This window comes from Pteronotus mesoamericanus, unplaced genomic scaffold (assembly GCF_021234165.1).
Source record: "Pteronotus mesoamericanus isolate MK-2021 breed Mesoamerican mustached bat unplaced genomic scaffold, CSHL_Meso_final contig_123, whole genome shotgun sequence".
In the NCBI taxonomy this organism is placed as follows: domain Eukaryota; kingdom Metazoa; phylum Chordata; class Mammalia; order Chiroptera; family Mormoopidae; genus Pteronotus; species Pteronotus mesoamericanus.
Window position 1 is genome coordinate 1,203,834 of NW_026555049.1, and position 18,087 is coordinate 1,221,920.

At 49.4% G+C, this 18,087-nt stretch overlaps 1 protein-coding gene and 1 pseudogene across 2 annotated transcripts in view; one reads left to right on the plus strand and one right to left on the minus strand.

Annotated features, from left to right (window-relative positions):
* SORL1 (sortilin related receptor 1) overlaps window positions 1-18,087 on the plus strand; it is a 168,586-nt gene that overhangs the window by 51,301 nt on the left and 99,198 nt on the right. For both annotated transcript variants that reach the window (XM_054587637.1, XM_054587646.1), the window contains exons 8-11: window positions 924-1,093; window positions 9,380-9,572; window positions 11,713-11,830; window positions 12,019-12,092. In XM_054587637.1, the coding sequence (XP_054443612.1) occupies window positions 924-1,093; window positions 9,380-9,572; window positions 11,713-11,830; window positions 12,019-12,092 (555 nt within the window). The remainder of the gene's footprint in view (window positions 1-923; window positions 1,094-9,379; window positions 9,573-11,712; window positions 11,831-12,018; window positions 12,093-18,087) is intronic.
* LOC129082007 (uncharacterized) lies at window positions 2,603-2,702 on the minus strand (annotated as a pseudogene).

An 18,087-nucleotide genomic window follows, 5' to 3' on the forward strand; every position in this document is an offset into this window, starting at 1 on the left:
GGAAGAAGTGTCACTGCTCCCACGCAGAGGTCCGGAAAAGGTGCCGGGGGATGTCCTGCGGGCCGGGTGTTTGACCCAACTTCCTGTGGTCACTTTCCAGAACAGCCCCCAGAGAGAGCCATGTGCTGTGGGCATCGCGGTCTGTTTTCCCCTTGTCAGGGTTTGCGGCGGAGCTGGACAGCAGCCTTCGTTTGCTTTAAGTGGGGAAGGCCTGGCCACGAGCTTTGGAGGAGGCGCCGGAGGGCAGCAGCACGTGTTTGAGTGCCGGCTCGGCTACTCACACACGTGTAGGGTCAAAAAAGGTGCAGGATCTGGGTCCTACCTTTCAGATACAGACAGGTTGGAGAGACGGTGAACTTCGCAGAGGAGGGAGCCGTGTGTGTGATACATGGAGATGGACAGGGAAAATCCACGTGGCCTGGGGCTGTCCGAGAAGTGGCCCCGGAGGAGAGGGCACTGAAGGCCGGACACCGCAGCTGGTGTGGCGGCGGGAGAGCAGCTCGGAGGAGTGTGTGACAGAAAACACTCTTGTCCGTTCTTGGCTTTCTATGGGCTCACCTTCCTTTGGTCACCTTGGAGAAAAAGGAAAGGAAGTTCATGTTAGGTCTTACGGGAAATAGAGGGAGACCTTATTTACTAAAAAGAGGTTTTTAGGTCATTAATGGAGTTCAGTGGCCTGTTCTTATTTTGCGCCCCATTTTCCTGTGAGGGCCCTGCCCCAGTTGCAGAGCAGCCGCAGGCCTCCCAGGAGACGGCCAGCCGGCCTACTGTGCCAAGGCCGGGGGCGTCACGCTCTGTCCACGGGCTTCATGCCCACCTCCATCTCTGGGACACCGCAAAGCCGTTGCTCTGGTGTGTGTAGGGGGAGCTCGCAGGACAGGGGCACTTTTTAACTTACATATTTTTTATTTTTTATTCCCAAGGAATATTACATCGCAGATGCCTCCGAGGACCAGGTGTTTGTGTGTGTCAGCCATAGTAACAACCGCACCAACTTATACATCTCGGAGGTGGAGGGGTTGAAGTTCTCCCTGTCCTTGGAGAGCGTCCTCTATTACAGCCCAGGAGGGACAGGCAGTGACACCCTGCTGAGGTGAGCCGCTCGGGAGGCCCTCCTGCTTCTTTATCTGTCTATCTTTATTCTCATTTTCATTTTCATTTTTAATTTATCACTTTCTTTATTGTTGTTATTGACACTATCACAGAGGCCCCCGTTTCCATTTCCCCTCTTGGTCCCCTTCCCTGGCCTTCGCCGGGACCCCCGCCTCTGCTCTTAGTTTTCAGCAGGAGCTGCACATTGGTGCTCAGTCGGGGGTGTTTTCAGAAACCGCATTCCTGGCTCCTGTTTGCAGAGATGACAGCGGAACCGGCTTGGGGTGTGGCTGGGGTGTGAGGGTTTTAAAAAGCTCCCTAGGTGACTTTTATTGGATGCCAAGGCTGAGCTCTGCTACTGTAGGTGACATTTAGCATTTCAACACTGTCAGCCTCTCATTTGAGTTCCTTTCATTCACTTGTCTCATTTTTGGTGCAAGGAATTATTCTGTGTCTGTGGAAAGACACCGGCCTTATTGGCCCTCTATCAGTAAATCACATGGTTAGTTGACGGTTCTGCACTAGTGGGCGTTCTCTGGGCTGTGGGAGGTTCTGGGGTTTGAGGGCACGTTCACCGCCATGAGTGCGGGGCGGCACCGTGATTCTTTGGTACCGCTAGTTCACTTACTCTCATGTGCTCTGTGACAAGCCAGGCTCTGCGGAGGTGTCCGACTGTGGGCAGGATCAGTCGCTGCTCTCTGAAGGTGTCACCTAGAGAAGCTGACCGGCGGGCCGCAGTGAGGCTGGCCCACAGCCACGCCACCAGGCCTGGGGGTGCCTCTGTGGCCCACGGCCTCTCCGCAGGCTGGCAATGCACTCAGGCAGCGGGCTGCTCAGCACACAGGCTGCTGCTCTGCACCAGGCCCGTTCCACATGCAGCAGTGAATTAGGCCCCTGCTCCTTGGAGCTTTTGTCCTAATTAGGAGAAGACAGACTGTAAACGAATATGTTGTCTGCTGGGTAACGGTGGGTGCTGGGAACACAAGAGGACAGGGGCTTCTGAGATGTCACATTCTGCCTGCCGACCGGGGAAGATTGCTCCAGGAGGGCCACATTTGAGCAGGTTCCTGGCTTACGTGACGGAGGGAGCCAGGCAGGTACCCGGGGAAGAGAGCTGCAGGCAGACGCAGCAGCAGGCCCGGTGACTCCAATGTGGACTTTGTTGGTTTATTTTAGGAGCAGTGAGGAGGGCAGAGAGGATCCCAAAGGCAAGGTGCACGAGAGCAGGCCTCAGATTACATAGGGCCTTAAAGGGCATGGAAGGAACTTAATTTTTATCCTCTTAGTGGGATGGAGGGTTTTGACAAGAAGGTGGACATTGTTTAAGTTAACCTACTGCATTTTCTTTTTACCATTAAAAAATTATACTTTGCATTATATGAAGAAAAGTACATTCAACATAAATTGACAACATAATAAATAATTTTAAGTGACCCCTTTGTGATGTTTACTTTTTAATTAAATATTTTACTTCTAATTAATTTTTTTATTAAAACAATTTAATGTACAGAAAAATGTGAAATGCTTCACAAATGCGTGTCAGCCTTGCGCGCGGGGCCGTGCTAATCTCTGCATTGTTCCATCTTAGCGCATGTGCAGCTGAAGCGAGCTCGTGACTTCTCTTTTAAAAGGCCGTCCTCACGGCTGTGGGGAAGTTAGACGACGGGAAGGGATACGTGTGCAAGCCAGAAAACAGCAGCAAAAGGCTGCAGGTTGGGCCAGTGGAGATGGGTGATGGCTGGGTCCACGGCAGCGGCAGATGATAGAATTAGTCAGATTCTGACCATTTGCTAATAGACTTGCTGACTGACTCTATGAGAGAGGGAGGAGTCAAGAGACCACCACTGCTTGGCCCGAGCAGCTGGTAGAATAATAGCTTTGTACCAAGCCAGTGGCTGCTGCAGCTGCCTGCGTGTGTGTGTGTGTGTGTGTGGTTGAAGGAGAAGATGAAGAAATTGGGTTTGCCTTCCTGGATTGGAGATGCCATTGGATACTCAAGTGGAGAACTTTTCAGATGGCCTCCACAGTGCTTTTCCACTTCCTGTTTCTTTTCCTTCAGATGTGCTATCTTTTTAAACAATATTAAAATTTTTTTTCAATTACAGTCGACTTTCACTATTATATTAGTTTCAGGTGTATAGAAGAGCAGTTAGACATTTATATAACTTATGAAGTGATCCTGCGGAGAACTCTAATACCCATCCCATAACATACATAGTTATTATAATATCATTGACTATATTCCATATGCTGTACTTAACGTACCTGTGGCTGTTTTTTAACTGCCACTTTGTACTTCCTAATCCCTTTTATCTTTTTTACCCAATCCCCCAGCATCTTTCAGTCTGGCAGCCATAAGTTTATTCTCTGTAGTTACGACTTTGTTTTTGTTTTGTTTGCTCATTTATTCTGTTCTTTGCATTTCACATATAAGTCAAATTATATGGTATTTGTCTTTCTCTGTCTGACTTATTTCACGGAGCATAATACCCTATAAATCCATCCATGCTGTCGCAAATAGTAAGGTCATTCTTTTTTATGGCCAAGTAATATTCTGTTATATATATGTACCACATCTTTTTTAATGATCTACCATTGGGCAAGGCTTCCATGCCTTGGCTACTGTAAATAATGCTTCATTTAAACATAAGGATGCATATATCTTTCCAAATTGGTGTTCTGGATTTCTTCAGATACATACTCAGAAGTGGGATTGCTATGTCATATAGTAGTTCTATTTTTCATATTTTTATAAAGATTTTATTTATATTTAGAGTGAGGGGAAGGAAGGGAGGAAAAGAGGGAGAGAAACATCAATGCATGGTTGCCTCTTGCACGCCCCACCTGGGGAGCTGACCTTCAACCCAGGCCTGTGCCCTAGACTGGGAATCGAACCAGCAAACCTTTGGTTCACAGGCCGGCACTCAATCCACTGAGCCAGGGCTACTTTTCATTTTTTAAACTACTTTTTTAAAAAAAATTTATTGATTTTAGAGAGAAAAAGAGGAAGGGGTCGGGGGCGGAGAGAGAGACGCCTTTTGACCTGCTGTCCAGCTATTGTTGATGCATACATTGGTTGATTCTTGTAGGTGCCCCTACCAGGAGTCAAACCTGCAACCTTGGCTTATCAGGATGATGCTCTAATCAACCTAGCTCCTTGGCCAGGGCTACTTTTAGTGTTTTGAGAAACCACTCTACTATTTCCATAGTGGCTGTATCAATTTGCAATCCCACCAACAATGCACAAGAGTTCCTTTTTCTCCATAACCTCACCAGAACTTGTGTGTTGACTTATCGATGATAGCCATCCTGACAGGTGTGAGGTGATACCTCATTGTGGTCTTAATTTGCATTTCTTTGATGATTAGTGACTTTGAGCATCTTTTCATAGGTCTATTGGCCATTCGTATGTCCTCTTTGGAGAAGTGTCTATTCAGGTCCTCTGCCCTTTTTTAAATTGGATTTTTTTTTTCCTGGTGTGTGAATTCTTTACATATTTTGTATATTAACTCCTTACTGTTTAACCTTTGGCATTTTAATTATGATGTGTCTTGATGTGGGCCTCCTTGGGTTCATCTTGTTTGGGGCTCTCTGTGCTACTTCAGCTTGTATGTTTATTTCCTTCAGCAAGTTAGGGAAGCTTTCTTTTGTCTTCAGGTAGGTTTTCAATCTTTTGCCCTCTTGCTTCTCCTTCGGGTAATTCTGTGATGTGAATATTATACTTGATGTTGTTCCAGGGGTCCCTTAAACTAGTCTCATTTTCTTTCTTGGTTCTTTTCTCTTTATGTTGTTCAGTTTGGGTGTTTTCTGCTCCCTTGTCTTCTAAATCACTGATTTGATTCTTTGCTTCCTCTAATCTGCTGCTACTATCTAATTTATTCTTCATTTCAGTTATCGTATTCTGTAGTTTTGGGTGATTTTTTTATGGTTCCTATGTCTGTGTGTAAGTTCTCACTGAATTCATCTATTCTTCCACTAAGTGAATTGAGTATTCCTCTATGTGGTGTTTTGAACTCTGTATGTAGTTAATTGCTTATCTACATTGTGTTTGGTTTTATTTATTTATTTTTTGAGTTTTGTTCTGTTTTTCCACTTGGGGCCTGTTTTAGTGTCTCTTCATTTTGGCTGCCACCCTGTGTTTGTTTGCATGTGTTAGGTGGAGCCGCTCCATCTCTGCATGTTGGCAGGATTGCTTCATGTAGAGGGTGTCCTGCGGGGCCGAGTGGCGCAGCCTCCCCGGTCACCCCAGAGCCAGGTGCTCCAGGGGTATTAATCATATGTGGGTTTCGTGTATTCTCCTGCTGTAACTGAGCCTTGAGCGTGGCTGGCACATCAGTGATTCGGATTGGTCCTCAGGTTGACGGACTCTGAGGACTGGCCACGACTGCATTGGGCCGGCTGGTGTGTGGGGCTGACCTCACACAATGGAATCTGCTTCAGCAGCACCCCGGTGCCTGTCAAGTCCACTCTTTGGGTGTGTGGTTTGTGGAGCTAATTATGTGGCGCCGGCAGTGTGGTCTCGTGCCGGCAGCCAGGTGTGTCGTGTGCGAGGCCTCGTGGGAGGGGCTCTGGTGCAGGCCCAGGGCAGCCTCTGCCTGTGCTCGGCCTGGGGCCCCAGGGGAGGGGCCTCAGAGTGATCTGCGGTTGGTGCTGCCTGTGCTGGGCTGGGAGGCACCTGCGAGATGCAGCACTGCAGACCAAGGCCGCCTGCCACGGGTGCCTGGCTTCGGGCCACTGCTTGTTTGGTTGGGGTTTGCAGATCTTTCAGGGATTTTAGGAAAGGCTGGCTGCTTGTGCGGTCCAGCTACTTAGAGTGTCCCTGGAGGCGTCTGAGCATGTGCGTGAGTTGGATGGGCTGGGGTCTCAAGGAGTTCCCAGTGTTGGGGTTGCACGAGCAGGGGCAGCCAGGTGGACGGAGAGTCAGATTGGGGTGCTGCCCTGCTTTGTGGCCTGTGTGGTCAACAGAGGAGCAGTGGTGTGTGCCAGCTCTCCAGTGCTGCAGGGAGCTTCCCCGCCAGACCTGCCTCTGAAGCCAGAGAACTCAGTGCCTCCCCGCGCTCCTGGTGCTTTCAAAGCTGCTGTCCCTTCACCGGAACTTATGGAGGGTGTTTTTGAGTGAGTGAGCCTTTGCTGGGGCCCTTTAGGAAGGCACCTGGGTGTCCAGATGCCCTGCTTCGTGCGTGGACGGAACGCCGGCCCATTTCCACAGCCAGATGTGCAGACTCCTCCTCTTGGCACTGGTGCAGCCTGGTGTGGGGCGGGGACCCCTTGCTCCTACAGGGGGCCCTCTGCAGCCAAGAGACCCCTCCTGACTCCTCCCTGTTACATGTGGGTGTGGGGCTGCCTTGTTTAACGTCTCTTCCCCTGCTACCAGTCTCGATGTGGCCTCTTCTTCAGATCCTTGTCTGTAGGTGTTTCCTTCAGCTCGTCTTCAGGTGGCTCCCAGGGGTGATGGTTCTGTAATCCCACTGTAGGTTTGATGTGGTTGTTGGAGGGGGCGAGCACATTTATCTGCTCTGCCGTCTTGGCTGGAAGTTCATCTTCATTTCAAGCTTTTTTCCCAAGTAGGGGCTGACAGGTCATTGATTATTCCGTGTGCTGTAGTGTCTTATAAACCATTCCTGCCGTGATTCAGACTCAGGTGGTTCTGGTTTGGTCAGTGGCAACCCCTTTGGGCTGGTTCCTAGGACTTTAACAAAAATTCATTGAGGTGAAATTTGCCTATCTTCAACTTAAGCATTTTAAAGTGAACAACTTAGTGTGCATTTAGTACATTTCCAGCGTTGTGTAACCAACAGCTTTATCTAGTTCCAAAAGGGGTTGATGTCCCTGAAAGCGCGCCTTGTACCCGTGGAGCACTTGCTCTCCCTCACCCCTCCCTCCAGCCCCTGGCAGCCGCCGGTCGGCCTCCTGCCTGCGGACGTCCCCTCTCTGGGTGGTGCCTGGGGATGGAATCACGCCGTAGCGGGCCCTTCGTGTCAGGTTCCTGTCCCTCGGCGCCGTCCTTTCTGAGAGTATCCACATGCAGCATGTGTCAGTACTTCATTTCTTTTAGGGTGAGTCATATTCTTACATTTTTTATAATTAAAATCAGGGCGCTCTGACTAGTGCCGAGCACCTGGCCGTGGGGGGTGAGCCGCAGCCTGCCAGAGGTTTCTTCCGCTTCCACACTCGTTGGAGATTTCGGATGGATGCCTCATGGCAGGGCAGCGGGAGCCAGTGCCGTGGCCTCTGTCGCGTCCAGTGGCCCTTCCCGTGGTGGCAGGGTGGTGGTCCCTGCCACCGGCCTGCGCCGGCAGCCCGGTGCGCGTCGTGGAAGCAGGTTTGCGTCGAGATCCAGAAACCAGCGTCCTGCTCAGCCTTCTTATTTTCTTGCGGTTTTATCGCAGGACTGGACGCACTCGGGTGTGCCCATTTGAGTGAGCTTGGCCATTTGCATGTCCATCTCAGGAAGACGAAGTGGGGAAAGGGTGGCTTAACAGATGACATGGGCAGGCTGGTTTACAGAAAACACAAAAACTTGGTGGTATTGGAAGTGAGCTGTTGCTTGAATTCAAGAGGAAAGTGTGGTGCCCGGGAGCTGGTTCTGATTCACTTAGAGAACTGGAGAGAGAAGTGTTAACGGGGTGACACTGGCCGTGGTGAGGGGTGCCACTAGAAGTCTCGTGGAAAGGACCGTCTAGGCAGAGGCAGAAACGTGGCCGTGCGGGAGCCGTCGGGCCTCCGGGGCGTCCCGAGGAGGCCCTGCTCGGCCGCCGGGAGTGGCGCGGGGCTCCCGCTCCGAGTGGAAGGCGGCGCGAGTCGTGGGCGGCCTGGTGAGGCTCGGCGCATGCGCACTGGGGGCGCGTGCTGCAGGGAGGGCCAGGTAGGAGGAGGGGGGTGTGCGAGATGCAGAGGGCAGGTGTCTGCTTGGAACTAAGAGATGAAACTCGAGGAGAGCGACCTGGGGACAGAAACGGAGCTCCCCAGAACGAGAGACACTCAGACCTCCCTCATGTGTGAAGGGCGCCGGCAAGGCCGGGGCCGGGCGACTTCCCGGTGCTGGAATCCAAAGCAGCGGGGGGATAGTAGGCCTGGGCCGATTCCTAAGGCCGTGGCTGAAAAAGAGCTAAAACAGGCCCAAGGAAAGCCCACGTCAGAATACTTGGTCTCAAGCCCAGCGTTTTGCTCAGCTCGTCTCCAGGGTCTGGAGTGGCTGTATCAGGGCTCGAGTGCGCATCCACCCGTGCGAGGGGCAGCGCGCTCCCCCCCCCCACCCCCGCTCAGGACCTGTGTGGCCGATGGTGGGGAAGAGCAGTCCTGCGCCTGGGTTTGCAAAGCCTAGTGACTCCGAACCCTCTAAATAAGGGGCACACTTCCAGTTTTTAAAAGCCACGTGTGAACTGTACTGTTTCAGGCAAGTCTGCTTGCCCGCAGAATCGCGGTACCCTGGCCTGGTGCAGCGGTGCGGGCCAGGGGGGCCTCCTCCTCTGCTTCCCTGAGAGCAGGTGTGGCCTCAGGCTGTGGAGCCGCCCCGCCCCCGCCCGCTGCTCTGGGAAGGGGGTCTGCTCTGCTCCCCTCGACGGCCCCCGGGGGCTTCCGCCTGATCTGGTTTCAGATGGGTTAGCTGTACTGCCCGGACGGTGCCTGCTTAACGGCAGCTATATTCCTGCCAGTTGGGTAAAATCGCGAGCCCTGGCGTTGTTGTTAGTGCCTGGCAAGTCTGGCTTAGTGTTTGCTGCTTCTCAAGACTCACTGTTTCAATACTGAACAAATAGAGACAACTCTTGCGTCACCATTTGTGTGTTGTGTTTATCATTCTGAACCCCCTGTGAGGAGTCATTGATCAGACAAGCATCTTGGCCTCAAAGTTTAAAAGCAATCACTTTTATTTTTATTTTTTTAAAAAGAGCTGATTGTTCAGTCATAAAATGGAATGAAGTGCTGATATGCTACAATATGGATGAACTTTGAAAACATTATGCTAAGTGAAAATAACCATAAGAAAGGCCACAAATTACATGATTTCATTTATATGAAGAATCCAGAAGCGACAAATCTGTAGAGACAGAGAACTTGCTGGCAGTTGCCAGGGCCTGGGCGGGAGGGGCTGGGGAGTGGCCGCCCGTGGGCCCAGGCCGCCTTTCGGGGCGATGGGCACGGTCGGGAGCTGGGGAGCACGTTGCCCAACGTTGTGAGTGTACTTAATGCCACCGAATTATCACATGTAAAATGGTCAGACTTTATGGTACTTATCATCAAAAAATACCATTGCATTTTCACAGCTGTTTATTCTCTCTTCTCGTAGGTATTTTGCAAACGAGCCGTTTGCTGACTTCCACCGCGTGGAAGGGCTGCAAGGCGTCTACATTGCTACCCTGATCAATGGCCCCATGAAGGAGGAAAACATGAGATCAGTCATCACCTTTGACAAAGGGGGCACCTGGGAATTTCTTCAGGCTCCAGCCTTCACAGAATATGGAGAAAAAATCGATTGTGAGGTATAGGTGCTTTTGTGTGGTTTGGATTTTCAATACGACGTTTTATCTGCGGTCCCGTGCTCCCAGTTCTCAAACTCGGTGCCAAGGCAACCTGGGGCGCCCCGGCGAGCTCTGGGGGCGCCGCAATGTGTTCGCTTCTGAGGGCGGCGCTGGGGCACTCGACCCCCTGCGGCAGCGCGCAGTCCCAGCGGGGGCTCGAGCTGCGCGAATTCCGATGGCAGCCTGTGTGTGAGGCCGCGTGTCAGCAGGCGCTGTGCTGGGGAGCGAGGAAGCCAGGGCGGGGCAGGGAATGGCCCCCGTGGCGTCTGACTGGCGTTCGAGAAACCATGCAGTGCCCAACCGGTTCACCAGCCCCGTGTTCAGTGACTGTAGGTGTTTAAGAATGAAATGAAGTTTCCCTTTTGCTTTCAATGTTTATATATGATCCTGTTGTTTTAAACTGCTCCTAAGTTATTAGGGCACATCTCCTTATCCGTATTCTAGCTTGAAAGTGCGATAGAGACATTACCAATTGTGCTCTGAACCAAGAACATTTGAAAACCTCTCCCATAAGTTATTTCTGTAGAATTTCTTTTAAAATTCCTCTTTGCATATTGTTTAGGATTCTATAATTTTCCCTATCTGTGGCTTCATATGAAAAGCTAAGGAGACTGAACTGGATTATTCGGTCCCATAAAGCAGTCTCATGTACCGAAGCAACTCCTTTCTTTTCCCTCAGAAGGACAGTTGTGGTCGCTGGCTTTATGTGATGAGCCACATCTCCGTTTTTATTTGACATCAGGGACCGAGAGTATGTGAAGTAGGTGGACAGAAGGAACTCAGGAAAAAACAGGTGGTGCTGATGTTCGGAGAAACTGCAGCATTTCCCTGAGACACTTACCCGGTCTTTTGGATTACTGAACTGTGTTTGTCCATGGCTAAATGTGCTGGCCGACTCTATGCTGTGTGTGTGGCCTGTGGGAAGGTTCTCCTGGACATTCTTGCTCTAGAACATAGTTCTTCATTTATCTTCTGATTTGGCACCAGGTCTCAATTGACCACATGCAACCTAACTTTGGAAAGAGGCAGAATGTAAGTGCACATTGCCAATCCCTAGGTGCTTCTCACTTCCTCAGTAGTGCCTCCCAGCTCGCAGAGCTCTGTGTGAGTCCGGTGTGGACGCAGGCAGGGCACTTCTCAGCGTGCGGCGGGGGTCTAAGCCTTGGTTTAATGGAATTAATGGTATTGTTAAAATTCAGCTTCCTATTACACTGACCCATCAGTTTATTTATGAACTGTATAACAGTTATTCAGCTTTTAGCTTCTGCTTCTGATTTTAGACAGTGAAAGAAAAGGGGAAAGGTTGAAAAGATTGCAGATATTTGAGACCCAGCTCAACTTGCTCTAGTTTTCATTCACCAAACTGTGATGCCAAGCAAGATGGATATTTGTTAGAGATCCTTCTCTTATAAAAATAGGTGTAGCTAGGAAACCATGTCAATATTTGTTAGAGATCCTTCTCTTATAAAAATAGTTGTAGCTAGGAAACCATGTCACAGTTTTTACCTGTACCATAAGCGCACGCAGTTATCCTGCTCAGAAGAGATATGATAACCATTTCCTGGCCAAGAAAATCAGGCATGACCATATTAGCAAAAAGTCCTGTTTGCAGAACTCAGATCTGAAACCTAAGTGATGGAGGCCAGTTTGGGTAACTTGAAGTCTTACCAGGAACACCTGGAGACTTTGTGCTTTGTACAAACGTAGCCTACTGAAAAAAATTTATTGTGGATACTTTGGTGTTTCTCTCTCATGTTGTGTCCCTGGGTGTCACATGGGAGAATCTCTAGGTAATATGGAGAGATTGATAGCTTTCCTGTCTGCGTGAGTTGATGCTGATTTCCAGTTGTTTCTCTGAGAGTCCCAGAAGGAATTTTTCATTAGTGTTTTTCTCTTTGCTTCAATGAGAGGCATGTATGTGGTTCAGCTGATCATGTCCCTGCGGACGTGTGGCGACAGCCAGCGGTGGCTCTGGTTTCCTTTGGGCCAGGCCCCCTTCCTTTGCTTCTCGCTGCTGTGTCCACACGCAGGCCTCAGTGTTTGGAGGGAGACGCGGGCCTCGTCTCTCTCGCTGATGGCGCCTGCGACGTGCGTTTTGCAGCTCTCCCACGGCTGCTCCCTGCACCTGGCCCAGCGGCTCAGCCAGCTGCTCAACCTCCAGCTCCGGAGGATGCCCATTCTCTCCAAGGAGTCTGCGCCTGGGCTCATCATCGCCACGGGTGAGTTTACTTTGCCTGCTCCTCCCCCCCAGGTAAGCTGTCCGCTCCTGTGCACGGGGACCGCCGCCATCTGCTGCCGTCCCTGCTGCGTGCGTGTGTAAGACGTTCTCCGTTGCCAGATTCTACTCAGAATTTCTAGTTGGGCAAGGTTCTTGAAGTCAAAAACAATTATTCCTCTTGCATTCCAGGTTCCGTGGGAAAGAACTTGGCAAGCAAGATGAATGTGTACATCTCCAGCAGTGCCGGAGCCCGGTGGCGAGAGGTGAGGCCCCCCGCTTCCTTGTTTGTATGAGATTGGACTGAGCCTAGCCATTTCAGGGATGCCTGGGGCCCATAGGGGAGACTGCCAGTTCCAACTGTGATGGTAAAACGAAGAGCATTACCTGGAACCACATGCGGGTCCGCTGCGCCGATGTGTACTCACACCTTGTAATATGGGCTTGTGATTTTGCCAAATGTACTACTCTGAATCAAAAACAGGCTTTAAAAAAATGTTGACTCATTGTTCCAAGATGCTCAGTTCCCTGAGGACAAGGCAGTTTCCATTTTGCTTCCTTCTTTACCCCTGGCACCTACTAGTGTCTGGTGCGGTGTGGGTGTTCGGCGAATATTTGCTGAGTCTGTTAGCGAATGACAGTGTCGTGGTGGAGGCATCCCGCCTGAACCTGGTTGTTTCTTGTTTCTGTTATTACCGAAGTTGAAATCGAGCCTCTGCTCACTGGGCTGTCATGCCCAGGGACTGTACTTTGGGCTCATCTCTGCCGTGGAAGAAGACTGCTGTCCCTCACGGTGGTGTCATGAAGTCGGATCCTTGGGCACTGATGACACCAGCTCCTCAGGTGCCACTAGTCCTCTGGTCCTGAAATGCTAATTCAACCTGGGACAATAGGGAATTCCCAAACTTGTAAGAAACGGTTTCCACCAGCCTCCCATGACTTGTGAAGGCCACAGGAAGTGCACTGGCCTCACTGTGCAGGGCTGTTCTCAGAGGTGCTGTGTGGGGGTGCACGGAGGCCCCAGACCCCAAAAAGGCCAGGTGCGGCGGCCAGGACTGTTCCCACGCTCACGGTGCTTCCGACGGGGAAGGCGGTGCGTATGCTTCCACCTCCAGCTGCGTGATACGCAGAGGAGCCACGGAGCCCAACATTTGCGGGCTTTTCACAGTTGCAGAGAACTGTCGCAGGCCTCGCCTGCAGCTGAGGGGTGGGGCGCCGGCACTGCATGTGCGCATGTGCCCATGGTGTGCTTGTGTGTGTGTGTGTGTGTGCGTGTGCCGTTCGAGGGCTGTACGGTATGTACAGAGGGTGGAAGTACTTGCTCAGATGAAGGAGGCTGTTAAACCCAGAGGAGGCACAACGTGTGAGCGGGCGGGAGCTGCCCGGGCCTCCTTGCCCTGCCCCCATGGGGAAGGGTAAGCGGCTGCTCTCCTCTTCTTAGAGCCGGGCCTTCCTTTAAAGTCAGGTGTCCCTCCTCTGTGCTTGGGTTTGTGCCGTCTGACATCGCTGTGGTCGGCAAGGTGAACGTCTGCGGGTGATACCCTTCTGGGTGGGAAGCGGTGTGTTCCCCGCCCCGTGAAGCGGGGGCCGCTGGCTGCGCCTCCCGCCAGCCTTGCTTAGCGCCTCCCGGAAGCAGTCCTCGCACACGGGACCTCATGTTGGGAACAGCATAGAACTGTCTAGGGGTGACAAGGCTGAGACTCTGTCTTGTGAGTGGACATCTTGGTTTTTACTTTGGAGGGGCAGTCGGATGTGTGAGGCGAATGGGTGGTGGCAGGAATAAATCCCACTGGGTCCTGGTGTACGATCTTTTTAATGTGTTGTGGGATCCCGTTTGCTAACGTTCTGTTGAGGATTTTAGCATCTGTGTTCTTCAGGGATATTAGCCTTTAATTTTTTTCTTTGTAGTGTTTTTATCTGGCTTTGAAATTAGGATAGCGCTGGCCTTGTAAAATGATCTCAAGAGCCTTCCTTCCTCTTGCAATTTTTGAAATAGTTTGAGAAGAATAGGTGTTAGTTCTTCTGTGAATGTTTTGTAAAATTCAACTGTGAAGCCATCTGACCCAGACATTCTATTTGTTTGGAGTTTTTTGATTACTTCTTCAATTTCACTAGTGTATCCTATTTCGATTTTCTAATTGTTCCTGATTTAGTTTTGGAAGATAGTATGTTTCTAGGATTTATCCATTTCTTCCAGATTGTCCAATTTGTTGGCATATAGTTCTCAATATAGTCTTATCATCCTTTGTATTTCCATGGTGGCAGTTGTTACTTCTCGTTGATTTCTAATTTTATTTATTTGGGTCTTCTTTCTTCATTTCTTGATGAATCAGGTTAAAGAACCAGCTCTTAGTTTTGTTGATTTATTGTGTTGCATTTATGTTTTTAGATTCTATTTTATTTATTTCTCCTCTAATTATAATTTCTTCTACTCACTTTGGCCTTTGTTTGTTGTTCTTTTCCTAGTTCTTTTAAATGTAAGATTACATTGTTTTTTGAGATTTATCTTCTTTCCTGAGGTAGGCCTGTAATGCTGTGAATTTCCCTCTTAAGATTGCTTTCACTATGTCCGTAGATTTTGGGTTGTTGTGTGTTCATTTTTATTTGTCTTAAGGTATCTTTTGTTTTCTTTTTTTATTTCATTGTTAACTCATTTATTGCTTAGTGACATGTTATTTAGCTTCCATGTCTTTTTGTGTTTTTCAGGTTTTTTTTCTAGTGATTGATTTTGTTTTATATCATTACGGTCGGCGAAGTTGCTTGATACGATTTCAGTCTTCTAAAATTTACTGGCACTTGTTGTGTGTCCTAACATGTTATCTATCCTAGAAAATATTTCATGTGCACTTGAAAAGAATGTATAGTCTGCTGCTTTGGCCTGAAGTGCTCTAAATATACCAATTAAATCCATCTGGTCTAGTGTGTCATTTAAGGCTATTGTTTCATTGTTGATTTTCTGTCTGGAAGATCTATCTGTTGATGTCAATGGGGTGTCAAAATCCCCTACTTTGACTAGTACTGTTGATATCTGTATTTCTGTGGATATTTGCTTTATGTATTTAGGTTCTCCTATGTGGGATGCATATTTACAAAGGTTATATCCTCTTGTTGGATTGATCCCTTTATTATTAGATAGTGTCCTTCTTTGTCTCTGATAGCCTTTGTTTTAAAAGTCTGTTTCTGTCAGATATATGTATTGCTATCCCAGCTTTCTTTTTTTTATTTCCATTAGCATGAAATATCTTTCTCCATTATTTTATTTTTAGTTGGTGTGTATCTTTTGTTCTGAGGTGGTTCTCTTGGAAGCAGCATATATATATGGGTCTTTTTTTAATCCATTCAGCTACCTGTGTTCTTTGATTTGAGCATTTAAGCCATTTACATTTAAAGTGATTATTGAATGGTACATAGTGATAGCCATTTTATTCTTTATAACTGCATTCCTCTGTTTTTTCTTCTTGTTTTAACATTTCTTTTAATACTGCTTTGTGATAATGAACTCTTTCAGCTTTTTTGTTATCTGGAAAGCTCTTCATTTCTTTCCCAGTTTTAAGTGAAAGCCTAATGGGTTAAGTAATCTTGGTCGTAGGTCTCTGCTTTTCTTCACTCTGAATATTTCATGCCAGCCCCTTCTGGCTGCGCCGTTTCTGTTGAGGAACCAGCGGTGACGGTCGTAGGGGAGCCCCCTTACAGGTAACTCGTGTCTTCCTGGTGCTGCCTTAAGAGTCTCTCCCTGTCTTTTACCTTTGCCATTTTAATGACGATATGTCTTGGTGTGGGTCTTTTGGGTTCCCCTTTTTTGTGGCTTTGTGTTTCCCGAACTTGTCTGCCTTTTTGCTTCATCAGGGGAGGGAAACTTTCCGTCATTATTTCTTCACATAGGCTCTCGATCCCCTCCTTGCCCTGATCTTCTGGTAACCCCTTTGCGGTGGATGTCGTTATGCCTCAAGCTCTTTCAAACGTGCCTTACACTGTCCACATATTTAAAAATTATTCTTTTTTTTTCCTCTAATTGGGTGTTTTCTGCTACCTTGTTTTCCAGGTCACCGATTTGATCCTCTGCTTCATCCTACTTACTGTTTATTCCTTCTAGTGTATTATTGATGCCAGATGTGTTGTTCTTCATTTTTTACTGGCTCTTTTTCATGGATTCTATGCCATTTTTCATGCCACTAAGTTGCTGGAGCGCCTTTATAGCCACGTTTTTTACTCTATATGGTGAATAGCTTGCCTCCATTTTATTTGTTTTTCTAGCAACTTCTCCTGTTTTTTTATTTGGGGCACGTTTCTCTGTCCATTTCGGCTGCTTTTGGTGTGTGTGTGCGCGTCTGTAGCAGGTCGATTCGCGATGACTCCCAGTCTTGGCAGACTGGCCTTACGTAGTAGCTGTCCTGTGGGGCCCAGCGGTGCAGCCTCCTTGATCACCTGAGCTGGGTGCGTTATGAATGCCTCTTGTGTCGGTCCCGTGGGCCCTTCTTTTGTACTTGATTCTTGGTTGCCATTGGCCATTTGTGCCTGGGGCCGACCCTCAGACGCGATGCCTGTGAGGCCCCACCCCCAGCACAGGGTACAAACTGCTGTGCAGATGCTCACCACAGAGAGCGGGACTCACCTCGGCAGGCCTGCCGCCTGCCGAGGTCTCCCTACTGACACGCTGCCTTTGGAGCCGACGGGGCCCTGCTCGGGTGCTCTCTGAGGCTGGCCACTGGGGCCTCTAGGGAGGGGCCCTGGTGCAAGTCAATGCTGTAAGCTGCCCGTGACTGTCCCTGGGCAACCTGTTTGCAGCTACAAATGATCCACAGTACGTGGCTGCCTCTGCTGGGCCTGGAGGTGCGTGGGAAGTTTCAGGCTGTGCACCAAGGCCATCTTACATCAGCACTAAGTTCGGGAGCAGGTCAGCAAAGGTCTGAAGGCATCTCGAGATCCACCCCTACCCCAGAGCCACACCAGTCAGTCGCTGACGCCCCTCGAGTTTGTCCAGACCTCTGCACCTAAACCCCAGCAGCTGACTCCTCAGCAGGACGCATGCTGTGCAGTGGGGGTGCCAGGGAGTCCGGAACGGGGGACTACTGCCTTCCCCAGGCTGACGCCCTAAGGCGGGGCACGTGCTACCCAAGAAGATGCAGGCTGCAGTGTGGGAGCAGGACTCAGCACAGGGAGCCTGGCAGCCGTCTCTTCAGCTCTGTCCTCAGAGCCACAAACCCTAGTGTCCCCTCACGTGACTCTAGTTGACTTCGCACTCTCTCTGCCAGAGACCAGGGTGAGTGGCTGTGAATGACATGTTGTGCTTTGGCCCTGTATGAGGGCACGTGTAACGCTAGCAGACTTCTCTCCCTCCCTGGCAGACGGAACCCCCAGATTTCCACAGCTCGGGGTTATGTGAACGCCTCTTCCCGCTGTGTTCCGTGGGCAGGGGGCCAGCGCAGGGTCTCGGGGGGACCTTTGCAGCTGAGATGTGCCTCAGCCGCCTCAGCCTCTCTGTCGCCGCAGGGCCAGCCCTTCCCGCCTCTCGGCCCTCGGGCCCGTCTCGTGGCTGCTTCTGCAAATCCTCGGTTGTGAGTGTTCTGTCCAGCTCGTCTGTAGCTGGCTATTCGGGTGGATCGCTCTGTGATTTAGCTGCAGTTCTGGTTTCTCTGGTTCTGGGCGCAGGTGCGTGCGGCTTCCCTGCCCCCACTGCCGTCCTGGGCCGGCGGCCTGCGTGTTGGTCTGGCTGCTGTTACGCGTGAGGGTTCTGAGCTGCATGCGTGCTGTTGAGGGGTTCTCCCCTTCTTATTGTTGAGTCGTTCCCGACGGTAGGGTTCGTCTACAGTTTGTCTATGTTGATCAACTATTCTAGGTCTTTCGTATTTCCACATACATGTTAGAATTTGGTGGTTAGTTTCTATTAAACCTGCTCTGATTTTGATTGGGATTGAGGTGAGTTTATAGATCAGTTTGGGTAAATTGACATCTTAACATTACTGAGTCTTCTGATTCATGAATATAGTATATTTCTACATTTCTTTTTAAATTTCTCTCAGCAATATTCTTTATATTTCAATGTGGAACTTTTATATGCTTTTTGTTAACTTTATTCGTAGATATATTTTATCTTTAGATATCACTATGAATGAGATTTTTTTAAAGGTCATTTCCAGTTTTTGCTATAGTATATAGCAGTACAACTGAGTTTTGTATATTAATCTTGAGTTTTGTAACCTTGGCAAAACATCATTAGTATTAGTAGTGATTTTGTAGAGTCTATATAAGTAACTGTATCAT